The sequence below is a fragment of the Dermacentor silvarum genome, chromosome 1, assembly GCF_013339745.2.
Source record: "Dermacentor silvarum isolate Dsil-2018 chromosome 1, BIME_Dsil_1.4, whole genome shotgun sequence".
Lineage (NCBI taxonomy): Eukaryota > Metazoa > Arthropoda > Arachnida > Ixodida > Ixodidae > Dermacentor > Dermacentor silvarum.
This window is the reverse complement of record NC_051154.1, coordinates 7,741,157-7,763,374: the sequence shown is the minus strand read 5'-3', so window position 1 is coordinate 7,763,374 and position 22,218 is coordinate 7,741,157. Positions and strand designations below refer to the sequence as shown.

General features: G+C 49.8%; 1 protein-coding gene across 1 annotated transcript in view; it reads left to right on the top strand.

The window, feature by feature from the left end:
• The window catches only part of LOC125942679 (uncharacterized), a 38,307-nt gene extending 35,948 nt beyond the window's left edge, over positions 1–2,359 (top strand). The window contains exon 6 of the mRNA XM_049660939.1: positions 2,047–2,359. Coding sequence (XP_049516896.1) covers positions 2,047–2,359 — 313 coding nt within the window. The remainder of the gene's footprint in view (positions 1–2,046) is intronic.
• Positions 2,360–22,218: the final 19,859 nt, after the last annotated feature.

Genomic DNA, 22,218 nt, shown 5'->3' with positions numbered 1-22,218 from the left:
CCGTCATCAGTAGATTATTCCCCGCCAAGTTGAAGAAAGTCAAGACTGCATGGGACGGCTCCCAAGTTCGGATAGCTGGAGGACACCTCATAACGCCGACTGGAATCTGCACGGCAACAATTACAGTTCATGACCGGACCTACCCTGCGACGTTCGTTGTTATCCAACAGTGCTCGCGTGACGTAATTCTCGGCAAGGACTTCCTGAATCAACATGGCGCAGTCATCGACGTCAGGTCGAAGTCGATAACGCTGTCCACAGATCAAGCGATACCGACGGAGAGGCCTTCTATGTCAGCGTGCCTTGAGTGTACTTGAGGACCAAGTCAGCATCCCACCTCGCTCCAGCATTGTCATTTCCGTCGGCAGCGAAACACCCGCAGACGTAGACGGCGTCATCGACGGCGACCAACGTTTACTGCTTTACCGGGAAATTTGCGTCGAGGGATCGCTCGACTACATGGAGGGAAAACGAAAGTGGTGCTGACAAACCTCAGCCAGGAGTTCAAGCACATCAACAAGGGCACGACGATCACGTATATACATCGAGGAAATTGTGGAAAGCAGCAATGCATTTGTCCTCTCAGATTCTGCCGTATCTACCCCGACGACCATAGTTCCCGAACCAGACTTCGACATAAATCCAAGTCTCACCAGGAGTAAGCCGCAACAGCTCAGAAGTCTTCTGCGACGATACAAAGACTGCTTTTCGACGTCATCGAGGATTCTACAAACGCCAGTTGCGAAGCATCGCATAATAACCGAAGAGTGTGCTCGACCACTCCGCGCCGCCAGAGCCCTTACCCAGTTTCGACGCGAGAACGTGAAGCTATAAGGCAACAAGCCCACGAAATACTGCGCGACATCATGCAGCCATCACAAAAGACCGTGGGCATCTCCTGTAGTTTTGGTGAAGAAACAATTAGGGGCAGCTTCACATTATAGTGGTGCGAAGACTGGGCAAACAGCGAAGCTGGCGACCCCACCTAGCTTTATCTCGGTTCGGGCAAGTTTTTGCGAGGTTATGCTTCGAGACTCAGCCACGTTTTGAGCAAGATCACCCGGTATCATCGACAGCCCAAGGAGCAACGAACACTCGGTCATTAAAGTATCGGGACGCTTCTGGACGGTGAAACGCTTTTGCTCGGTTTCGCGGGCTCGTAACTCCGGATCCTCTGCGAATCGCCGACGTTTCGCCGCCGCTTCGGCGGTGCGATACTCGGGATACTCCACACGGTGCGGTGACGTCATGGCTCGGCAAAGCTAAGGCGAAGCGATGCGGCGCTCACGATGACGTCACGGCTCACGCAGCTGTGGCGAGGCTCGGCGCGGTCGGCGCAGCTGCGGCGAAGCGTTGCTAGGCGACGCATGGGGTCGTCATCGCTAGGCGGAGGTTTTGCGGCGTACACTCAACGGACCATCCTCGAGGACCACACCTTCGCTAGTTCACAGGGGTATGTGCCATTGCGCTTAGACCCTTCGGCACTACCACCAGGATCGGTCCACATTTTCTGTCGGCACGAAACGAACTTACGAAAAGTTTCACAGCTCCGCTGTAAAAGGACGCAACCTTACGTTCCTGCGTCAATTATCGTTGACTGAACAAAATCACGAAGGACGTATACCCCCTCTCACGGATAGACGACGCATTGGATCGGCTCTGCAACGCTAAATACTTCTCGCCGACGGATCTCAAGACTGGCTACTGGTAAATAGAAGTCGACGAGAGGCATCGCGAAACGACCACCTTCATAACGCCAAACGGCCTCTATGAGCTCAAGGTCATGTCATCTGGAGTGTGCTCGGTGCCTGCAACGTTCCAGCGCGTGATGGACACGGTGTTAGCAGGATTGAAGTGGCAGACCTTGCTTGTTTATTGGATGACGTCGTCGGCTTCGCCGAAAATTTCAACGATCACCTAGCTTAATTAGGCGGCTTGCGACAGTACTAGAGGCCATCAAGTCATCAGGGCTCACTCTGAACTTCTGAAGCCGTAAAAATGCCACTTCACTTATGATGAGCTTCTGTTCCTGGGCCACGTCATCAGCAAACTTGGAGTCTGCCCCGACTCGCAGAAGGCAGCTGTCATCGCAAAGATCCAGCAGCCCATCGACAAGAAGGCAATGCGTAGATTCTTTGGCATGTGTGCCTACTACATGCGCTTTGTCAAGGACTTTTCACGCATCGCTGAGCCCCTGGTACATCTACCTAAATGTGATGTCGAGTTCAAGTGGGAGACGCCGACGTTCAAGTGGCCGACGCATTTCAAGAACTCAAACGACGCATGCAGTCGCCACCGGTACTTGCGCACTTCGACGAAGATGCCGATGCAGAAATCCACACTAACGCCAGTAGCCTAGGCCTCGGTGCCGTACTCGTCCAGAGGAAAGATGGACTTGAACGGGAGATAGCTTATGCTAGCCGGTCTCTGTCAAAAGTGGAAGGCAATTATTCTACGACCGAAAAGGGATGCCTCGCCATCAGTTGAGCTACAGCAAAATTCCGCCCTTACCTACATGGCAGGCCGTTCAAAGTCGCCAGCGACCATCACGCGTTGTGTTGGCTACCGAATTTAAAGGAGCCTTCAGGACGCCTTGCGCGGTGGAGCCTCAGACTGCAAGAGTATGACATCACTGTAATCTACAAGTCCGCATGAAACCACTCTGATGCCGACTGCCTATCTCGCGCTCCCGTGGACCCGCCGCCCCAAGATGGCCAAGACGAGGACGCCTTTTTAGGAACAATAAGTGCAGACGACTTTGCCCAACAGCAGCGAGCGGACCCGAAGCTAAGAAGTGTTGCTGAGTACTTTCAAGGCAAGACCGACTTTGTCTCAAGGGTATTTAGGCACGGACTGTCTTCGTTTTTGTTGTGCAACGACATCCTTGTGAAGAACTTATCGCCAGCCCGCGCAACATACTTTCTCGTTCTGCCCGCAGCCCTCCGGTCAGAAGTCCTGCACGCCCTGCACACGATCCGACCGCTGGGCACCTCGGATTCTCCCGGACGCTATCGAGGATATAGGAAAGGTATTACTGGCCGCACCTGACCGCCGACATCGCCCGTTACGTCAAGACATGCCGAGAGTGTCAGCGACGCAAGACACCACCGACAAGGCCAGCGGGATTACTACAGCCGATTGAGCCTCCTTACTGACCATTTCAGCAGATCGGGATGTATTTGTTTGGACCCTTTCCGACATCAACATCTGGAAATAAGTAGATCGTCATGGCTACGGACTACTTTACCCGCTACGCCGAAACGAAAGCTCTGCCTAAAGGTAGTGCGGCCGAAGTTGCTCAATTCTTCGTCGAGAACATGCTGCTGCGACATGGTGCCCCAGAAGTCCTCATCACCGACAGAGGAACGGCCTTCTGCAGAGCTCACCCAGGCCATTTTGCAATACAGCCAGACAAGCCACAGGAGGACAACTGCCTACCACCTGCAGACGAATGGTCTTACGGAGCGACTGAACAAGAGCTTCGCCGACATGCTTGCAATGTAAGTACGTGCTCACGGATTGAAACGCGACAATTTAGGCCTAACCAATGCGCATGCTTTTGTTTCCACCGTCGGTAGTTTGTGTGGCATCGGCGCAATCACGACTCGTACGCTTAGATCAGAGTCCGCGTCACCTTTCGTGACCAGATTCGAAGCAACATGGCATGGTACTCTGGAGCAATTGCACAGAAGGCGTGTTCAACCCAAAATTTGCCTGTCCCGTTTCAATCCGTGAGCACTGTACATACGTCGACGTCGAGCACAAGACGTGGGATGCCGTCCTGCCATACGCAACCTTCGCTTACAAGACGGCGGTGCAATAAACAACGCAGATCACGCCGTTCAAGCTGGTTTACGGCACGAGCCCTACGACGACTCTTCACGCCATGCTGCCGCATGTCGCCAACGAAGAGAATCTCGACGTCGCCGCCTATCTCCAGCGTGCCGAAGAAGCCCGACAGCTCGCCCGCCTGCGCATCAAGAACCTAATCTTCGACGACTCTACGTCGAGTAACAGCCCGGCGACTGTGTTTGTTCTTTCACGTTTCTTAGGCGACACGGGCCTGGACTCACGATTGTGATATTTATGCAATGCGTCCTTTCACCTTGTTCCTCCCATTGTCATCCGCCATTGTGACCCTCTTTCTTCCCCTCTTCCCCTTCCCTTACGTAGAGTAGCAGGCCAGATGTTCCATTTTCCGGCCGACCTCTCTACATTTTCAAATCATTAAACTACTTCTGCACTCCGATACGCCGACGACTGTTACGACGCTACGACGACAGTTACGACGCTATTTCACACCCTACAGAATCATCCTACGTATTGGCGCACTGGACTACGAGGTCTTTTTTTTTTTTTTTTTTTTTGCTTTCGTGTTTAATTGTTTGTGGCATCGGGACGATGCTATTTTAAGGGAGGGTGGGGGGGTATATTGACTCGTGTACTTGTTTATCTTTCTCGGGTGACCGCGTTTCACCGTATAACAAGTGTTATCGCTCAGCGCAGGACGCGCCTGCATGTATCGGAAGTTTCTCGAATGTTATCGATGGTTCTATCCGCTGTCTGTTGTCACTGAACCTTGTGTTCTCTGATTGCATGTATGCGCGACGCGAATTGTTTAGTACTTTCTGGAAGACACGCGGGCACCAACGATTACTGTGTAACCTTCGATGAATCATGTATAAAAGCCGACGCGCTCGACCCGCAGATGAGATTTCGACGATCGCCAACTGTGTTCGCCGCTATCGTGCTTTTAGTGTAGCCTGTTGTTCTGGGCACAGGTTCGCCCAATAGAGTCAGTTTTGTCACTCACAGTTGTGCTACTGTGTTCTTGACCGTCACTACCACGTGCCAATATATATATATATATATATATATATATATATAGAGAGAGAGAGAGAGAGAGAGAGAGAACGAAATGAGAAGCACAACTTCGCGGTTATCTTGGGTGTATTTACCCAACAGTTTGGCCCGACCTTTTTCAAGGGATCCCTTCAAGAAGGTCGGTCCACCGGCCGAAACTGTTGGGTAAATAAACCTATAGATAACCGCGAAGTTGTGCTTCTCATTTTTCTAAATACGCTTGGCCCATTGAGAAATCTACGGTCGGTGCCCGCGTGGCATGTGCAAGGCGTCCGATTGTGAGCGTCGCGTGCCTACATCGACGAAGAAAGCGTCGAGGAAAACACCACCTGGTCTGCGCCGCCAGTGGCGTAGCCAGAAATTTTCTTCGGGGGTGGCTCACCTTGCAGCACGGCCTCCTCCTTATAGAATTTGTCGAGGGATCAAATACATGAATAATAACTGCATTGTCATTGCCAATGCCATTGTATATTAGATGCTGCAAACGAATTATTAAACGCTACGCACTGTCAAGTAAAATATGTATTTTTTCATAAAAGAATACATTCGTTTGTCCCAAAAATTGTGGCAGAAGTAACTGATATCAATGCTTCCGCATTTTCTTGTCTTTTTCATAAGTAAAGAAAATATGACACGAACTTTAGAACTATATCAGTTCGAAACCAGCAAAGCAGTGCATGCAGCTGATATGAAAAACGTAAAGGCCATGAAAAGAAAAAGTTGAGGACAATTATTTTGATGAATCTTTGTCATTCAAGAACCTTGTTTACATGTTTGTACACGTGCAACAGCCAGGGAAAAAAAATTACTCCATCTCCCGCTAAAGGGAACCATGTGTAGATGCGAAGCAGCGGGGAGATGGTTAGCTTGAGCGGGAGATGGTTTCGCGGCAGCGGCCCGAGCGCTCATCGCGGCGCTGCACAGGAGAGAGAATGAGGCGCGCGCGCTCTGTCATTTTCATACCGCAGAACTACCGTGGCGCCCCCAGCGGAGTATGCAGCTGTCGCACCACCTGTCATGCGCGCCGCTCCGGATTCCTAGAGGAGAGAAAGGGGGCAGCGTAGGAGAGGAGAGAGAGGGGGAGGGTACGCGCATGCGCTGTGGGACGCGGGCGCCGCTCCGTAGAGGATTCCTAGAGGAGAAAAAGGGGGAGCGTAGGAGAGGATGGAGAGGGGGAGGGGACGCGCAAGCGCTGTGGGGGTGTGGGACGCCGCAGGACGGAGGGACGGACAAAGCCCCCGCCATAAGCTGCTTCGCATCTAAAAAACCTCAATGATGCTGTCCTTCGTTGCAATAGATTGCGCGGAGTAGCAGCTGTTACCGGTCGTGTATTGTGAGTAATTGCACCGAAATAATAGTTGCAACAGTGAGTACACTTGGCCACAAAATATTGCGGGGGGCGCGAGCGCGTGGCGAAGTGGTCCTCCTCTCCTTCTAGCGGCGCACCCCTGGTGTCGAGACCGACGCTTGCGCGCATGCGCGTCCTTCCGTGACTGCAAGCGTGCATGTTTCCGCGCTTTTTCCTTGCGCGCCGGCGATATCCGAGTGTAGCCGCGAAAGTTTTTTTTCTTTTCGTTTGTACATAGACAGTAGTATACAGGAAGGGGTCCCAAAGTAAAAACTGCAGGCGGGACCCCTTACGATGAATTAAATATCGAGTAATGAAACAATTTCATCATCATCATTACTAATTGAAATAAAGAAATGATAAATTAATGGAAATGAAAGTGCATGAAAAAAATTGGAGGACGCTTAAGCTTCGCCTTTAAAAGTGGAACGCGATAGCGTTATCGGGCCCCGTTCAAGCCCCGTTATCGGGCCCCGTCGTAAGCTGGCTTTCCCACTGCAACATAGAACGTGGGAAAGTCAGCTTACAAAGACCAAGCTTACACCGATCCCCTTAAAGTCGGCTTCAGTTTTAAACAGAAATGCATTGCTGGGAAGACGTTTTTCCAGGGGCAATATAAATCGTGTTACAATAAAATGTGAAGGCCCTAGCACCTTTTTATGTTATTTTATTAATTTTTTGCTATTGCCCCGACGCGCGCGTGCCCAAAACGCATTAGGCAGGCGAAGTCCCAATTTGACCTCCCGAGGATGCGAGCGCCATCTGCATATCATTTTCGCAAGTAAACTACCCGAGCGCAGCTGTAGGTCTGGTAGAAATGCTGGAAACGGGGTTTGTGTTTGAGTTTCCTCGTAACCGAATTATGTTTTCTCGTACATTCAAATTACAATCCAACGCCACCATGTCTGTACGTTGTGGTTAAGTCATGCGTTACTGTTTTTCTGACGGATTTCACTGTGAGAAATTCAATTTTTGTTCACCAAAACCTTGCACCTTGTGGAGGGCCTGTGCGGTAGGCTTGGTTCGGGATCATTTTCTCTGTCACGGACGCCGGGATCACACGCCGACGCCGGATTTTCTGCGACACGGGGTCCTTAACCCTATCGCGTCAAAACAACTTGCCGCAGGTGGGGAACGATCCCACGTCTTCGCATTACGCGTGCGATGCCCTTACCATTGAGCTACCGCGGCGCCGTTTTCACGTCCACTTTATGGGGGATTTATGCTTTACTACTAGAACTAACCCTGGGAGAGTTAGCAAGCGCCACCACTCACAAACCTTGGTCAAGAATGTGGCATGTTTCGTGTTTAAGCCTTGAGGTGTCGCCACCATCGAAACGACAACAGCGCACCATTGGCGGCGGGAGGAAGCGCAGCTAAGCCTTTATATTGCGAACTTTATTTGTAGCGCTTCTAACCAATACGTACACAAAAACATTTATCTTTTATATTTGAAACTGTGTGAAGCAAATTTCGCTTAAACGATGAAAAGTTTTATGTCGTGATAGCTTCTCGAATGGGTAACCATGGTAAAGGCAAGAGAGTAGGAAGTTTAGACCAGAAGGCGAACAGTCGCGACAGAATTCACCTGCGTGAAAGCTACGTGTTTGTGCTCAAATCGAGCTGCAGTTTGTTGAATATTGTGAAGGAAGTGGTGTGACATCTTCAGCTACAAAAGTGTAGGAACTATAGCAACATACCAGCCTGCGACGGATCTATGAGGTCGGATGTATTTTATTCATTCAGCGGCGGACAGCTTGTGTTCACCAGAAATGTTTGGTGGGACTGTACGTAGTATCTTCTTGCACATAAACACTTATGCATGTTACGCACCAGTATATCTTCTGAAACGCTATTCACGCGCCTTTTATTTACTCTAAACATCGATGCTGTTATAATAAAGGTGTAATTGCGGCAAGTTGGTGTGATTGGCGTTGTGATTTCGCTCGGCCTATACAGCAGTGCCAACCTTCAAAGGGTCGCACTGCTGCGTAGGCCGCGCTAAGTTCTGAGTGCCAAATAAGAAGAAAAATATATATTAGGTGAGCGAGATAAAACTGGGATAAACCTGGCCAAAGCAAGCAGGCAGTGCAGCAGCCATAGCACAAGCAGACGACGCCGGCGTCGGTCGTCTGCTGTGCGGTAACCCCCTCCCCCCACAAGCGTCATTGCGCTTTCGATACACGTTTAACTTTCTAAGCAACTGCATATTATTCAGACGTCGCCTTTCATTTTTTTATTTAGATTATGAGCGAATAATATTCAAAACATCACCTAGTATTAGTAAGTACACATTTTTCTGGTATCAGTGCAACTACCGTTATAATCCAAGCGGCGCTAGAGTCGCCTGCGAAAACCGGCCACATTGGCTCTATGGGATTGTCACGGGCTTGCCTTAGCGGTGAATGTGGAACACCCTTTCTGCCGCAGGCGTCACGAGTACGTCACGAGTAGGTGATCTTTTTGGGCAAAGGCAACTGGTCTATAAACCCACATATGCTACCTGAAGGCATCAACGTTGCCGGATTCGAGACCCTCGTTATGTAATGAGGATCGCGAGGATGAAGTCGATCCTCGCGTTACACTCGAACACCAAAATTCAAGTTGTATAAAAAGTGCAATAATCAACCCAATTCTAATCAACGCGTGAAATGTGCGAGCTATAGTGAAAGCGCGCGAGGGACGCGCGCTTTCACGGAGAGCGAACGCACGGCGGAGAGCAAACGCGGCGTCTGCCGCCGTGCGAAAGGCCGTGGGGGGATGGGAGGGAGCGAAGGCGACGTTTAGCTGCGGCACCAAATGCGTATCTTGCGACCGGGCACAAAGGGAACTGACGACTCAATCTCCCACGCGAAAGGAAGAAAGCCGGAAGGCAGTGCGGGAGGGAGGGTGGGTGCGGCTTCTACTCTGCCGGCAACTGCGCACTTGTATTTCGCGTGGCTCCGGGCTGTTGCGCGCACCGTATCTTGAAAGCGATCTCCACACGGCTTTTACCTTTGTATACGCTGTGCTTTCGCGGCTCAGTTTCAGTTGAAGCGATAGACAGCACGAACCTTCAGGCGCTGCTGCCGCCGCGCTTGCTCACGCCAGCGTTTTGACAGTGGTTGTCTGCGGTCACCGATTGTGATCTACTAATGTTTGCTTACGCGCGCTGACACCATGCTTGTTAATTCAGTTAGTATGCGAATGTTTCCAAGTTTATGCAGCCGATAAAACAACCATCCTTACTCCGTATAACTCTCTACTAATTTTCTATCGCCATTGATACTCCAACTTTCTCATGCATCCGGTGTTCTCGCGTTACTTTATCGATTTTCTTCATCTTTTATTTTTTGCTGGACGCAACAAAAAGTCACCCCCTCGCGTTACTTTCGCGGTTTATTTTTCTTGATGGACGCAATGAAAAGTCACCCCTCGCGTTACAATCGCGGTCGCGTTACAATCGAGTAAATACGGTATATACCCTCATCATCATCATCAGCCTATTTTTATGTCCACTCCAGGTCGAAGGCCTATAGGCACCCTGTAATGCAGTTTGGCTGTACATATCGCGCCAACTAGCAGTGGCGGTGAGCACCCGCGAGTAGGCCCTCACCGCCATTTCACCTTTGACCGCACTGCGCTCAGGCGTGCCTGAAAGTTTCCTTTTGCAATTTTTACTGGATTCCCCACGACCTCTCGGCATCTTCTCCGTGTGAACAAAAAGAACAAGCGCAGATACTGCTGATTGAAGTATTGTCACAACCGCAAAGGGGATGCGGCATCAAATTGTACCGCTTCTCTTCAAGACCGTGGGAAGGAACCCGGCGACTGAAGTAGATCGTCGCGGTTCGGCCCGTCAAGTAAGTGTCACTCTTGAGAATTTCTGTTGACAATGAAAAAAAAAGAATGCAGGCAGCACCCGTGAAAACGTACAATAAAGTGACAACTGCATAAAAACGCGTGATCGGATTCCCGCTGTTGTAAAATGGTTTAGATAGTTGTTTAGCTCGTCTCGCTCCAAAACAAATGCGCAGTGGTTGTTACGTGTGAAATCTAGCTTCGTAAGTGCTCCTTGATGGACCTTTGTACGCGCTGTGATTTTTGTTGTGCATTAATAAGCTAATGTGCAGCTCCTTTCTGCGCCTGGATCAAGACACTACTGCTGAAACCGGGCTCATTCATGCCGATGTTTTCTCGCGTTTAAAACAGCAGAACTAAGGCTGGAGTGCACCGCAGCACGCATCGAGTATTCGCAAATTAAGATTTCTCTCGCGCACGCTAGCACACATTTGTTCAGTCTTCATATTGTTTAGTGTGAGCTGATTGCTCTCTGTTATGTTTCAGCGGTGATGACCTCTCACACTGGAGCCCGAACGATAACATCAGAATATGATCGAGGCACCTCGTCAACGGAGAAGAAAGCACCATCAAGAATCATCCAGGTTACCTGCCAACTCGCCAAAACCTCGGCAAATATGATGTGCAAGACACGCTTCAAGTAATGAAGTGACTAATGATAGTTGAAAAACGTCTACGACCGTATTTGTGCACTTAAGTGGAATAAAATATTTATTTGTTAACTTTGAGTTCGACGTCGTCAACGTGCTTGCTTTGTTGTGACAAGCACTTCGCTGCAATATGTCCGTGCTGTTTACTTTTTTAACACGATATACAGCTGTACATGGTTGTTGTCGTAAAGTTGACGTCCTTTCTCAAGTGTCGGTCGTTGAAAATGGGCCTCAATGTTTTGGATAGCCTAAAAAACCACAATTTAAAGCAACCGACATGTTTCAAACGAGCACTGCGAAAGCATGCCTTCGTAGAAGCGGCCGCCTCGGTGTTTCGCGGAACTGACACGGCGGCGCTGACGGCTGAGCCGATCGCTGCGCCGCCTGACCATTGAAGGTAGCCTATCCCTGCGATCTTGAATTACCCCCATCTTGCGCTAGCTGATTCCAACTTGCGCCTGCAAATTTGCTAACTTCATCAACCCACATAATTTTCTGCTGTCCTCGACTTTGCTTCCATTCCCTTGTTATCCATTCTGTAACTCTAATGGTCCACCGGTTATCCATCCTACGCATTACATGGCCTGCCCTGCTGCATACTTTTTCGTCTTAATGTCAATCAGAATATCGGCTATCCCCGTTTGCTCTCTGATCCACAACGCTCTCTTCCTGTCTCTTAACGTTAGGCCTACCATTTTTTGTTCCACTGCTTTTGGTACGGTCCTTAACTTGTTCTTGAGCTTCTTTGTTAACCTCCAATATTTGAATACTACTTCTAAGCATATGAGCATATCTTGGCAAATATCTACAAGGACTCCACAGCTACCTTGGTTCTCCACAAGAAAAGTAGAAAGTTATCTATCAAGAAAGGGGTCAGGCAAGGAGACACAATCTCTCCAATGCTATTCACTGCATGCTTAGAAGTATTCAAGCTCTTAGCGTGGGAAGGCTTAGGAGTGAGGATCAACGGCGGATATCTCAGCAACCGCCGGTTTGCAGATGACATTGTCTTATTCATCAATTATGGGGACGAATTACAACAAATGATAGAGGACATTAACCGAGAAAGTGTAAGAGTGGGGTTGAAGATTAATATACAGAAGACAAAGATAATGTTCAACAGCCTGGCAAAAGAACGAGAATTCAGGATCGCCAGTCAGCCTGTAAAGAGTACGTTTATCTAGGTCAATTACTCACAGGGGACCCGGATCATGAGAAGGAAATTTATACAAGAATAATTGGGTTGGAGTACACACAGCAGGCATTGCCAAATCCTGACTGGGAGCTAACACTGTCGTTTAAAAGAAAAGTGTACGATCCATGCATTCTACCGGTGCTAACATATGGGGCAGAAACTTGGAGGTTAACAAAGAATCTCGAGAACAAGTTAAGGACCGCACAAAGAGCGATAAAACGAAAAATGTTAGGCCTAACGCACGAAGAAAGAATACTTCAGGAGGCGCAACTCGGCTCCTTCCTGCGTCATCATATTGTCACACAGGAGCGCGGCGGCGGACGTCGTGACAGCGCCCACTACAGAACGCCGGACGTATGGTCACGTGACGGTTTGTCGAAGCGATGCAGAGGATCTGTGACGCGGCGAGCGGGCTCTTGTCGTCTGCTCGCACGCGGCTGCTTGATGGCTACTATCGCAGATCGTCCGATCTTTCAAGTGCGCTAGTTCCTTGGTCTTATTGCCACATAAAAAGCATGTGATCCTAAATTAAAATCTGGAAAAAATATGTATACTAATATGGTCTACAGCTATTTTTATACCTGGAGTGCAAACCGCGCTGGCGCAAAACTTTTTAGGCGGTATCCGACAACCCAGCGCAAGCGGTCAGTAGCAGACGACGCCGTCAGACACCACGGCCATCATAGCAGCCATGTAGGAAGGAGCTTTTGTTTTTTAAAGACGATAGTCTTTCTTGGGGAACTTAAACGCTGAAAATTTGGTCGGTCTGTCTGTCTGTCTGTCTGTCTGTCTCTCACCCGATTCAGCCACCCGGCCAAAGTTGGACCACTTGCTTACCGCCCACACTACTTAACTGGTACGGCTGTTCATACTTGTGAACGTTATCGATCACAAAGTAAATATTACGCATATCTGAGGCGCAACATCACTAGGTAAGTATTAGGAGGTGTGTTCCTTTAATAGAAAATACATAGATACGTAACTCTAAAGAGCCTAGTTTCTTAAGCTGCGCTGAAAATACCATGCTATGCGCGCCGACGAACGACGTTCCCCGACTGCGCGCCGACGAGCGCCCTCTGCCATGGAGGAAGGAAACCCTCTGCACAAGCTCATGTTTCCCGATGTATTGCCAGATGGCGTCCATGTCTCACGCAGCGCCTCCTCAATTTTATCAATGCCAGCCAGATGCGGCGATTCAACATAAAGGAAGCGCTGTCTGAGGCAGGGCAAAACATAAATGGCCGCCTGATGAAATAATGCGGTAAAATGAAATCTGTTCAAACAAACCTCCATTGCATTTATCATGCCAGGACGGAAATGGTACGAGAACAGCATCACGGGTGGCCGCGCATCAGACCAGCACTCATGTAGTATGGCCGGCAGAAGACTATCGTCTTTCGACATTTGCAGCGAAGCACGCAGATACGCGGCAATTTTTTCCTCCGTCACCCTGGCCGTGCGCGCGCCGCTCCGACGCCGAGGCACGGCCGGGATGTTGGGGTGTTGCTACGCTGCGCTCCGCAACACCCCAACGACCGCCGCTTCGCGTCGGCGCCCGGCACCACGGCTGCCGCCGTGGCACCGGGGTTCAACCGACCGCGCTGGCAAACAGAGAGGGAAAAAAGTTGTCGCAGTTTCACCTGAAAGGCGAAGCATCAATTGCGATAGCAAATTTGTAGAGAGCTATATGGATTAATGATAGCAGATTTATCAGCTGTATAAACTTGGACATGCAGCAGCACCGGCAACACGCAGAACTGTTGTCGACGCCGTCGGCGTTTTGCCCGCGTTCGCTCAAAATGTGTGCGGCGTTGGTGACTGTTGCCGGAGCCTCTGATATAAATAGGCACTTGGTGCCGCAGCTAAACGTCGCCTCCCTTCCCTCCCCCACGGCCTTTCGGGCGTCGGAAGAAGGCACGTTTGCTTTACATATATGGTGATTGTAAAGGAGGAAAGAGACGCCTACTTCTGCAGCCCTTAAGGGAGCACAGCGCAGAACGCGCGTTTGTTATCCGCCGTGCGTTCACTCCTCGTGAAAGCGCGCGTCCCTCGCGCCCTTTCACTCGCACATACAGCGTTCGGCGCGCGGCGACGATTTCATCTCCATTGACGTCATACGGAACCTCACGGCGACGGCGACGCCGACGGCAGAAATCTGCTTTTGAGTGTCCATATAATTGCTATCGCAATAAAAAGGAAAGCGTGATATTAAGAACAAAAATTCTAGCCAACGCGGTATTCGTACGCGCGTACGCATGATTCCGAAGCGAACGCCGTAACCACTCAGCCATACAGCCATGCCTTCAAGGGTTGCATTCATGCGAACCATATGATTGCGTTCGAGCGCCCTAGGCGAAAGAAACCACCTAGAAACGCGGTACGCGCGAGCGGCGCAGCGTGGCGCCAGCGGTCGAACGCTGTATCTACTACCAATTGGAGTGTTGCGGCCGGGCGCGCCAGTCGAGCCCGCTAGCGCGCGCGCGCCAGTCAAGCCCAGCCGTGGCCGAGGGAAGTAGTTGCTTGTGGCGCCAACATTCGCCACCCGCGGTAGCACGTCTGAAGCTACGCGTTTCCTCCTCACCCAACGTGACATTATCACGACCAGTGCACGCGCTGGCGCCGGCCCAGTTTCGCTTCCTGTTATTCTTTCTCCGTGGCCTAACGTTAAGAGACAGGAAGAGAGCGGCGTGGATTAGAGAGCAAACGGGGATAGCCAATATTCCAGTTGACATTACGAGGAAAAATGGAGCTGGGCAGGCCATGTAATGCGTAGGGTGGATAACTGGCGGACCATTAGTTACAGAATGGATACCAAGAGAAGGAAAGCGCTGTTGAGGACGGCAGAAAACTAGGTCGGGTGATGAGGTTAGGAAAGTTGCAGGCACAAGTTGGAATGAGCTAGCCCAAGACAGGGGTAATTGGAGATCGCAGGGAGAGGCCTGCGTCCGGCAGTGGACATAAATATAGGTTGATGATGACTTCTAAGCATGCAGTGAATAACATGAATAACATTGGAGAGAGTGTGTCTCCTTGCTCCACCCCTTTTTTGATACATAACTTTCTACTTTTCTTGTGGAGAATCAAAGCAGCTGTGGAATATTTGTAGATATTTCTCACAATAATCACGTATGCCTCCTGTACTCCTCAATTACGCAATGACTGCTCATACCTCTACTGAATCAAATGCTTTTTCACAGTCTATGAAAGCCATATAGAGAGGTTGATTCTACTCCACAGATTTCTGAATTACCTGATTGATGACACGGATGTGATACATTGTAGAATATCCCTGCTTGAAGCCTATGAAGTTATATATATATATATATATATATATATATATATATATATATATATATATATATGCAAAGACAGTGTGGGTCGACCCCAACTCGAGAAATAGTTGGTACGCCACTGATATGCTACATTCGGGTGGATGATAATTTTCGCTTTCATTTCTCCACATTGTGGGATTCTGCAGAACTGATTTGCCACAGTATAGAGGGGCTTTCGCCAACTGCATCACGATCAAAGGGGACCGGATAAAAGAGCTTTGTGCGCATACAGGTCCATTCCATTCCCGCACTTCCTGTGTGTCGGCAACTAGTATTTATGGGTGATAGCATAAATAAAACGAACAGCTGACACCCAATTCTGAACATGGACTAACAGGGGGACAGAGTAAAATGTGGACAGAAGAGGAGAAAGATAATAGCAGGGAGATATTAGGAATTCTTTACATAGCGACTATACTAGCACGCCTTCCATGCAGGAGGCATCATCAGTGCATCTCAAATAGCGCGAACACACAACTAGAAAGCCCCTTTCAAGAGGCAACAAGCTGACTGAACAATTGCAGATAAAGGAACTTTCGAGGAACTTGCCCCTTTGTTCCAACTTTGGTCGCGGGCCAATGTCGAGGCATTTTTTTAGAGTCCACTGGTGGAACAGCCATTTAACCTTATGGTGCAGGCAAAAGTCTGATTTGACACAGTGTTCAAGAATCATCTGCATGGCAGATATGGTCTCAATTTTAACTGTAATGGTCAATAAATACAGGGAAGCTGGCTTTATGTGCATCAATGAGCCATTTGGGCTATAAATTACCAAACTAGTTTCCCTAATTTTTAACAAAATAGATTTCCCCGTATAAATCTGCTTGTACTATTTATATTTCCAACAAGTGTTGTACGTAAGGAGCACTTCAAGTGAGCAAGAAAAAAAATTGGCTGATACTATGGCATGTAAACAAGACCACGCTTTAGGACATGCGCGACTAAACCCAAGTTACAGTGAAGATGGTTACAGGTTTCTTCTAATGTGCACAATCTATCCTACATAACTGTGCAATGAAACGCATGTGAAAGCTGATAAAATTATAACCATGGAATCAGGTTTTCCAATCGTTCCAAGGCTGCAAGAAAGGTCCCTACTCATAGGCAAATTATATGTCACAGTAGACGTATTAAAAGATATTTTTAGAAGTGGCACCGCCAGCAACTATATTAAACAATGTGCTAACGGACTTTATTCGAGACTTCTTTTTGATCCGACAGCCTCCTTGAGGGAACTCCGTGCCATGCTGGCACGAGTAACACTCAACTGCAGCCCAAACGGCACGAACCCTACAGCGGCCGTACATTGGAACATTCAGCCGAGAGTTGGGCGAGCATTGCTCGCAGTCAATAGACTCGAATAGAGAACCGAGAACGTTGGCTATATGTCTGGCTATGGCTGCGCTGTTCGACTTCCAGAATGATGATAAAGACAGTGGTGTGCATTAGCCCAATGGACCACCAATATCGGACAGATATACGGATAAGGTTCGAAGGTCCAATTCCGGCACGGGACATTAATGAACATTCGATGGATGTCCGGATAAGGTCTGAACATCCGAGCCCAACACAAAAAGTTCTATGGACGAACAAGGGACTTTGAATTTTGGATCGTTAAGAACCGATAAACTTTATTCCCTGGTTATATTACAGATGTCATCACGGAGGATATCCAAAAGGAGACATTGGAGGGAGCTAGGCGTACTTCATTTCTTCGGTCACGCTGAAAGAATTCAATGTTGTTATACACAATATATTGTTACATGGGAAGACGCATACGACAAGCTATCTACAGTTAAACCTGAATATAACGAAATTGACAAATTCCCGAAAAACTTCATTATAAAGAGGATTTCGTTATATGGAGGTTCGGCACGAAAATTCGAAAAAGAAACGCTTACCCTATTTACTCGATTCTAACGCGCCCTTGATTGTAACGCGCGCCCGTTTTCCGTTTTTGTTGAAGCACTCATTCTTGGAATGTCACAACAGGTACTGGATGCGTGGACGCGTGTCGTTTCGCACAAGCGCACGGCATCGGAAATGAAGAGCGAGCGTCACGATGGCGTCGTAGCGTCGTATAGTGTTACAGTAGAACCCCGCTGTTACATTCCCGGGTGCTGCGTTTTTATGGCTGTTACGTCGTTTTCGGCCGGTCCCGGCACAGCTTCTATAGAACCCAATGCATTGGTAACCCCGCTGTTGCATCGCAACTGTGGACCGTTCCCGCATCATACGTTGCGAACTGCCACCCCGCGCCGGCCCGAGCGGCCATTTTGATGTTTTATGTGGCTTGGCTTGGTGCCTTGACGATGGCATTGGCCGCTCGAACTGCCGGGGGCGACAACTATGACGTATTTTCGGTTTCCACCAGCAAAAGTATGGCCCTTGAGATCCGCATTTGCTATCTAAAGATGGTGTCTATGACGTGTTGTGGCCCTAAAAATTGGTTTTGGCTCATAGATGTTCCATATAAAGTCCAAGGGGGATAATGCAGTCGCCGCGCGCCGTATGCTGTATGTGCGAGTGAAAACGTGCGAGGAGAGCCGACGACCGCGTTTAAATCTCGCGTGCGTGAGAAAGAAAAGCAGGGATGAAGCGTGCCTTCTTCCGTTGCGCTCGAGGCACCGGCGAGGGAGCGAGGGGGGAGGCATAGCGGGCGGCGTTGTACTGTACTCTGGCATCAACTGCGGACTGCGCGGCGGCGCCCCGGGCCGTATCTTGAAAGCGATCTGCATTGGCGCAGAGCCTAGGCAGTGTAGGTGCGTCGGCGGCTCGTAGCTTTGTGCGTGCTGTGTGTTCTCAGTGCTCAGTTTGCGTTGAAGCGATAGACAACAGCACGAAGGTCACTTCGCTCGCTTCTGCAGCGGCGCTTCCACACGCCAGCGTTTGACAGAGCATGTCCGCGCTCATCAGTGTGATGTGTTACAGCATCTGCCAGCGCGTCGGCAACATCAACTAGAAAAGGAGAGTGCCAGCTTGGCGGGCTAGGCCAGCTGCAGCAAGCGGCAGTATCAGGTTTGAATGAAGGGAGGGGGAAAGGTCACGGCCGCGGCGGCAAGATCGCCGGGTCGAGGGATGCAGGCCCACCTCGCACACGCTCGCACGCACGCACATGTGCACTCGCTTCGCATTCTGTCCTGGCGGAGAAGGTGCTTCCAGTAGCTGCTCGCGCAAAAATGACAAAATTTGGGACGAAATCTCTAGGTTGTCGGCAGAAAAAATTCTTTATTTCGAGGGGGTCTCCCGCTGCCACTTCGTTACGTAGAGGTCTCAAATACATGTGCTTCTATGGAGTAACTACGGGGAATAGAAAAACTTCGTTATATCCAGGAATTCGTTATATGGAGGTTTGTTATAAGCAGGTTTAACTGTACAAGTATATTTACAAGTGAATGCACTGCGCTTGGCCAAAAAGCAATAGCCCGCGCTAGCCTCCAATCGTTGTCATCGTCTTCACAACACTGGCCTCTTCATCCTCTTAAGTACTGGTCCGTAGCAATACCCCGGCGGTAAAAGCTCCGTCCCGGTGCAACTAAAGGCCGGAGTCGGAAGCAGTGTAGTAGGACTTGAGCCTACTGAAGTGCATGACATCGCTGGATGGCCGTGTAGAGGGTGACGTAGAAGTGACGGGAGCAATTTTGTATGTCACTGGCGTCACCTGGCGCAGCACGCGGTAGGGCCCCATGTATTAGGAAAGGAGCTTCTCTGAAATGCCGACATGACGAGAGCGTGACCACAGGAGCGCGAGCACACCAGATGAAAACTGTGCATCATGGTGGCGGCGTTGTACGGACGCTGCTGAGTAGTTTGCGAGGCCATCAGTCGAGTACGGGCACGCGGGTGTGCATGGCCAGCCAGGGCGATGGCGTCGCGCACATACTCACTTGTTGAGGTCGTATGCGGAAGTGTAGTATCAAGCGGCATGGTCGGTTCGCAACCGTACAATAGATAAAATGGAAAACATCTGGCGGTGTCGTGCCAAGAGGAATTATTGGCAAATGTGACGTAAGGAAGGGCAATGTGTCAGTCATGGTGGTCCTTCGAAACATGCATGGACAGCATATCTGTGAGGGTACGGTTCAAACGTTCCGTCAGTCCATTGCTTTGAGGATGATAGAAGGTGGTCAGCTTATGTTGAGTGGAGCAGAAATGCACCATGTTGGCGATAAGTTACGACAAAAAGTTACAACCACTATCAGTAAGCAGCTGTCATGGGGCGCCATGACGCAAGATGTCATGCAAGTGAAAGTCTGCGACGTCCGTGGCACAACTGGCCGGGAGAACCCGTGTGATGGCGTAGCCGGTGGCGGAATCAGTTGCAACGGTTACCCATTTGTTTCCAGAGGATGACGTGGGAAAGGGGCCAAGGAGATCTAAGCCAACACCAAAGAATGGTTCTACAGGGATGGTGATCGGCTGGAGATGACCAGCAGGTAGCACCCGAGGCGTTTTCCGACACTGGCAGGAATCACAGGCAGCAACATAGCATCGGACAAAGCGAGTGAGACCGGGCCAATAGAAGCGGCTGCGGACACGGTCGTAACATTCGAAAGACCCCAAGGTGTCCAGCAGTGGATGCATCAAGGAGCTCAAAGACGCCAGTCCGTCGTAGATGTTTGGGCACGACAAGATCAAACCCGCCAATCAGGAACTTCCTTCGGTAAAGAATGCCACCCTGGAGGACATAGCGGCGAACAGAGGCGTCGGTGGGTGACGAGTGCAGACGGTCGATACGTGCTCACAGAGATAGGTCCTGCTACTGCTCATCGGCGATGTTAGCGAAGGCAGACACAGAGAAAATGCATTGGCGGGGCTACAGTCGGCGGCGTCAGACTCGTCGACCGGGTAGAGAGACCGACAATCAGCGTCCTTGTGGAGACGGCCAGATTTCTAGATGACCGAATACAAATATTCTTGTAGGCGTAACACCCAGCCACCAAGTCTTCCTGTAGAATCTTTCAGTGAGTACAACCAGCAAAGCGGGTGATGGTCTGTGACGACTGAAAAGGGTTGGCCGTATAAGTACGGACGGAACTTCGCAACCGTCCAAACTAGGGCTAGACAATTACACTCAGCGATGGAATAGTTGCGCTCGGAGGTGGAGAGGAGTCTGCTGGCGTAAGCGATGACACGGTCATTGCTGCGCTGGCGTTGTGCTAGTACTGTGCTGATTCCGTGGCCGCTGGCATCGGTACGGACTTCGGTAGGTGCAGAAGGATCAAAATGGGCCAGAATGGGTGGCGTAGTCAGAATCAAAGCAGTTTAATATTATTATTACAACGCATGTTAATGGCAGCATATAAAATATACGACAAGGGTCCCAACGTACAAGACTGCAAAGGGACCCTCAATGAAGGTTACAAATAAATAATACAGGGATTAGCAGGGCAAAGATTAGCAGAAGGGCGATTAGATGTGAGAACACAGAGGCCTCGTTGTCGCCCCACTTGAAAAGGGGCGTCTTTCTTCAAAAGCTCAGTTAGTGGTTGTGCTATGACAGCAAAATTTTTCACGCAGTACGAGCAAAGACCGATGAAGCTGCGCACAACCTTGACAAACTTTAGAACAGGGAAGTGCGTAACAGCATGGATTTTGCCAGGGTCTGGTTGCACTCCGTTCGCATCAACGAGATGTCCAAGCACGGTAATCTGGCGATGGTCAAAATGGCACTTTGATGCATTGAGTTGCAGACCGGGTCGATAAAAAACGTTCAGGACTGCTGAGGGGTGCTCGAGGTGCGACGCGAATGTTGGAGAGAATGCGATAACATCGTCCAAGTAGCAGAGGCATGTGGACCATTTGAAGCCGTGAAGAAGGCCAGAGCATTACACAGACCGTATGGCATCACTGTGAATTCATAAAGACCGTCAGGTGTTACAAAGACAGTCTTCTCGTGGTCTAGATCGTCCAAGACAATCAGCCAGTAGCTGCAGCGAAGGTCAATGGAAGAGAAATAGCGAGCACCGTGGAGGCAGTCAAGGGCATCATCAATGCGAGGTAGGGGATACAGATCTGTTTTAGTAATCTGTTTAGGTGCCGATAATCTATGCAAAATCGACATGAGCCATCTTTCTTTTTCACCAGGACAACTGGTGACGCCCATAGACAAAAGGACGGATCAATAATGGTCTTGGCAAGCATTCCAAGCACAGCCTGTGCTTGGCAAGCACATGCTGATCCATTCCTCGATGTCTTCCCCATTGTAAGCCTGCTGCTAGAAGCGCTAGCTAGTTTAATTGCTGCTCGGAGGGCTTAAGATGGGTGCTTTAGTTCAACCTGGTCTCGCCAAGTGAAACGGCTGCGAAGAAAGGGAAGAGACAGCTAGCGCATTTTGTCAATGATCGTTGCTTGACCAGCTAAATACAATGGGAGGATTAAGTGCCAGTGGTGGGCGCCCGTCGCGGCGACAGTGCCGAGATTAGGCAGGGGCGCAGCTCATGACATGCCAATTTATACCTGACACGTGGTGAGGCGAGTAGAGCCGGCTGGCACTGAGCAAACGTAGAGGGTGCGTGACGAAGCCATTAGCACCCAAGAGTACACAAAGCGACCTAAAGAAGAGGAAATATCGGTGCTTCGATCGTCACGTACATCGCGTGCAGTCGCTCTGACAGCAAAAGCTTTGATGTCCGTGACTGTCGCTGGTTCCTGATGTGCGCGTGCCGGGCGTGTAATGGGCACGGAAAGCGTGAACGCAGTACTCGGGCACCTTTCCCATTGTAGCCGTTCTTGCATTTCGTTTCGAAGACCGATGCCAATAGACCATCGTTAAAAGCTTCTCCGAGCAAGCATTTACTGAATAGGGGTACGTGAGCCCAAAGTGTTGTTTGACAGCTTTCATGGACGTATGACCCGCAGCTACTACGCTATCATTTTTTCTAATAAGTGCGAGCGGGGAAGGGGTCACACCAAAGGTCAATCACTTTGGCTGGCAGGTGCTGCCTGCTTATTAGGATTTTATTGAACCCATTGTGCTGGGCACTGTGG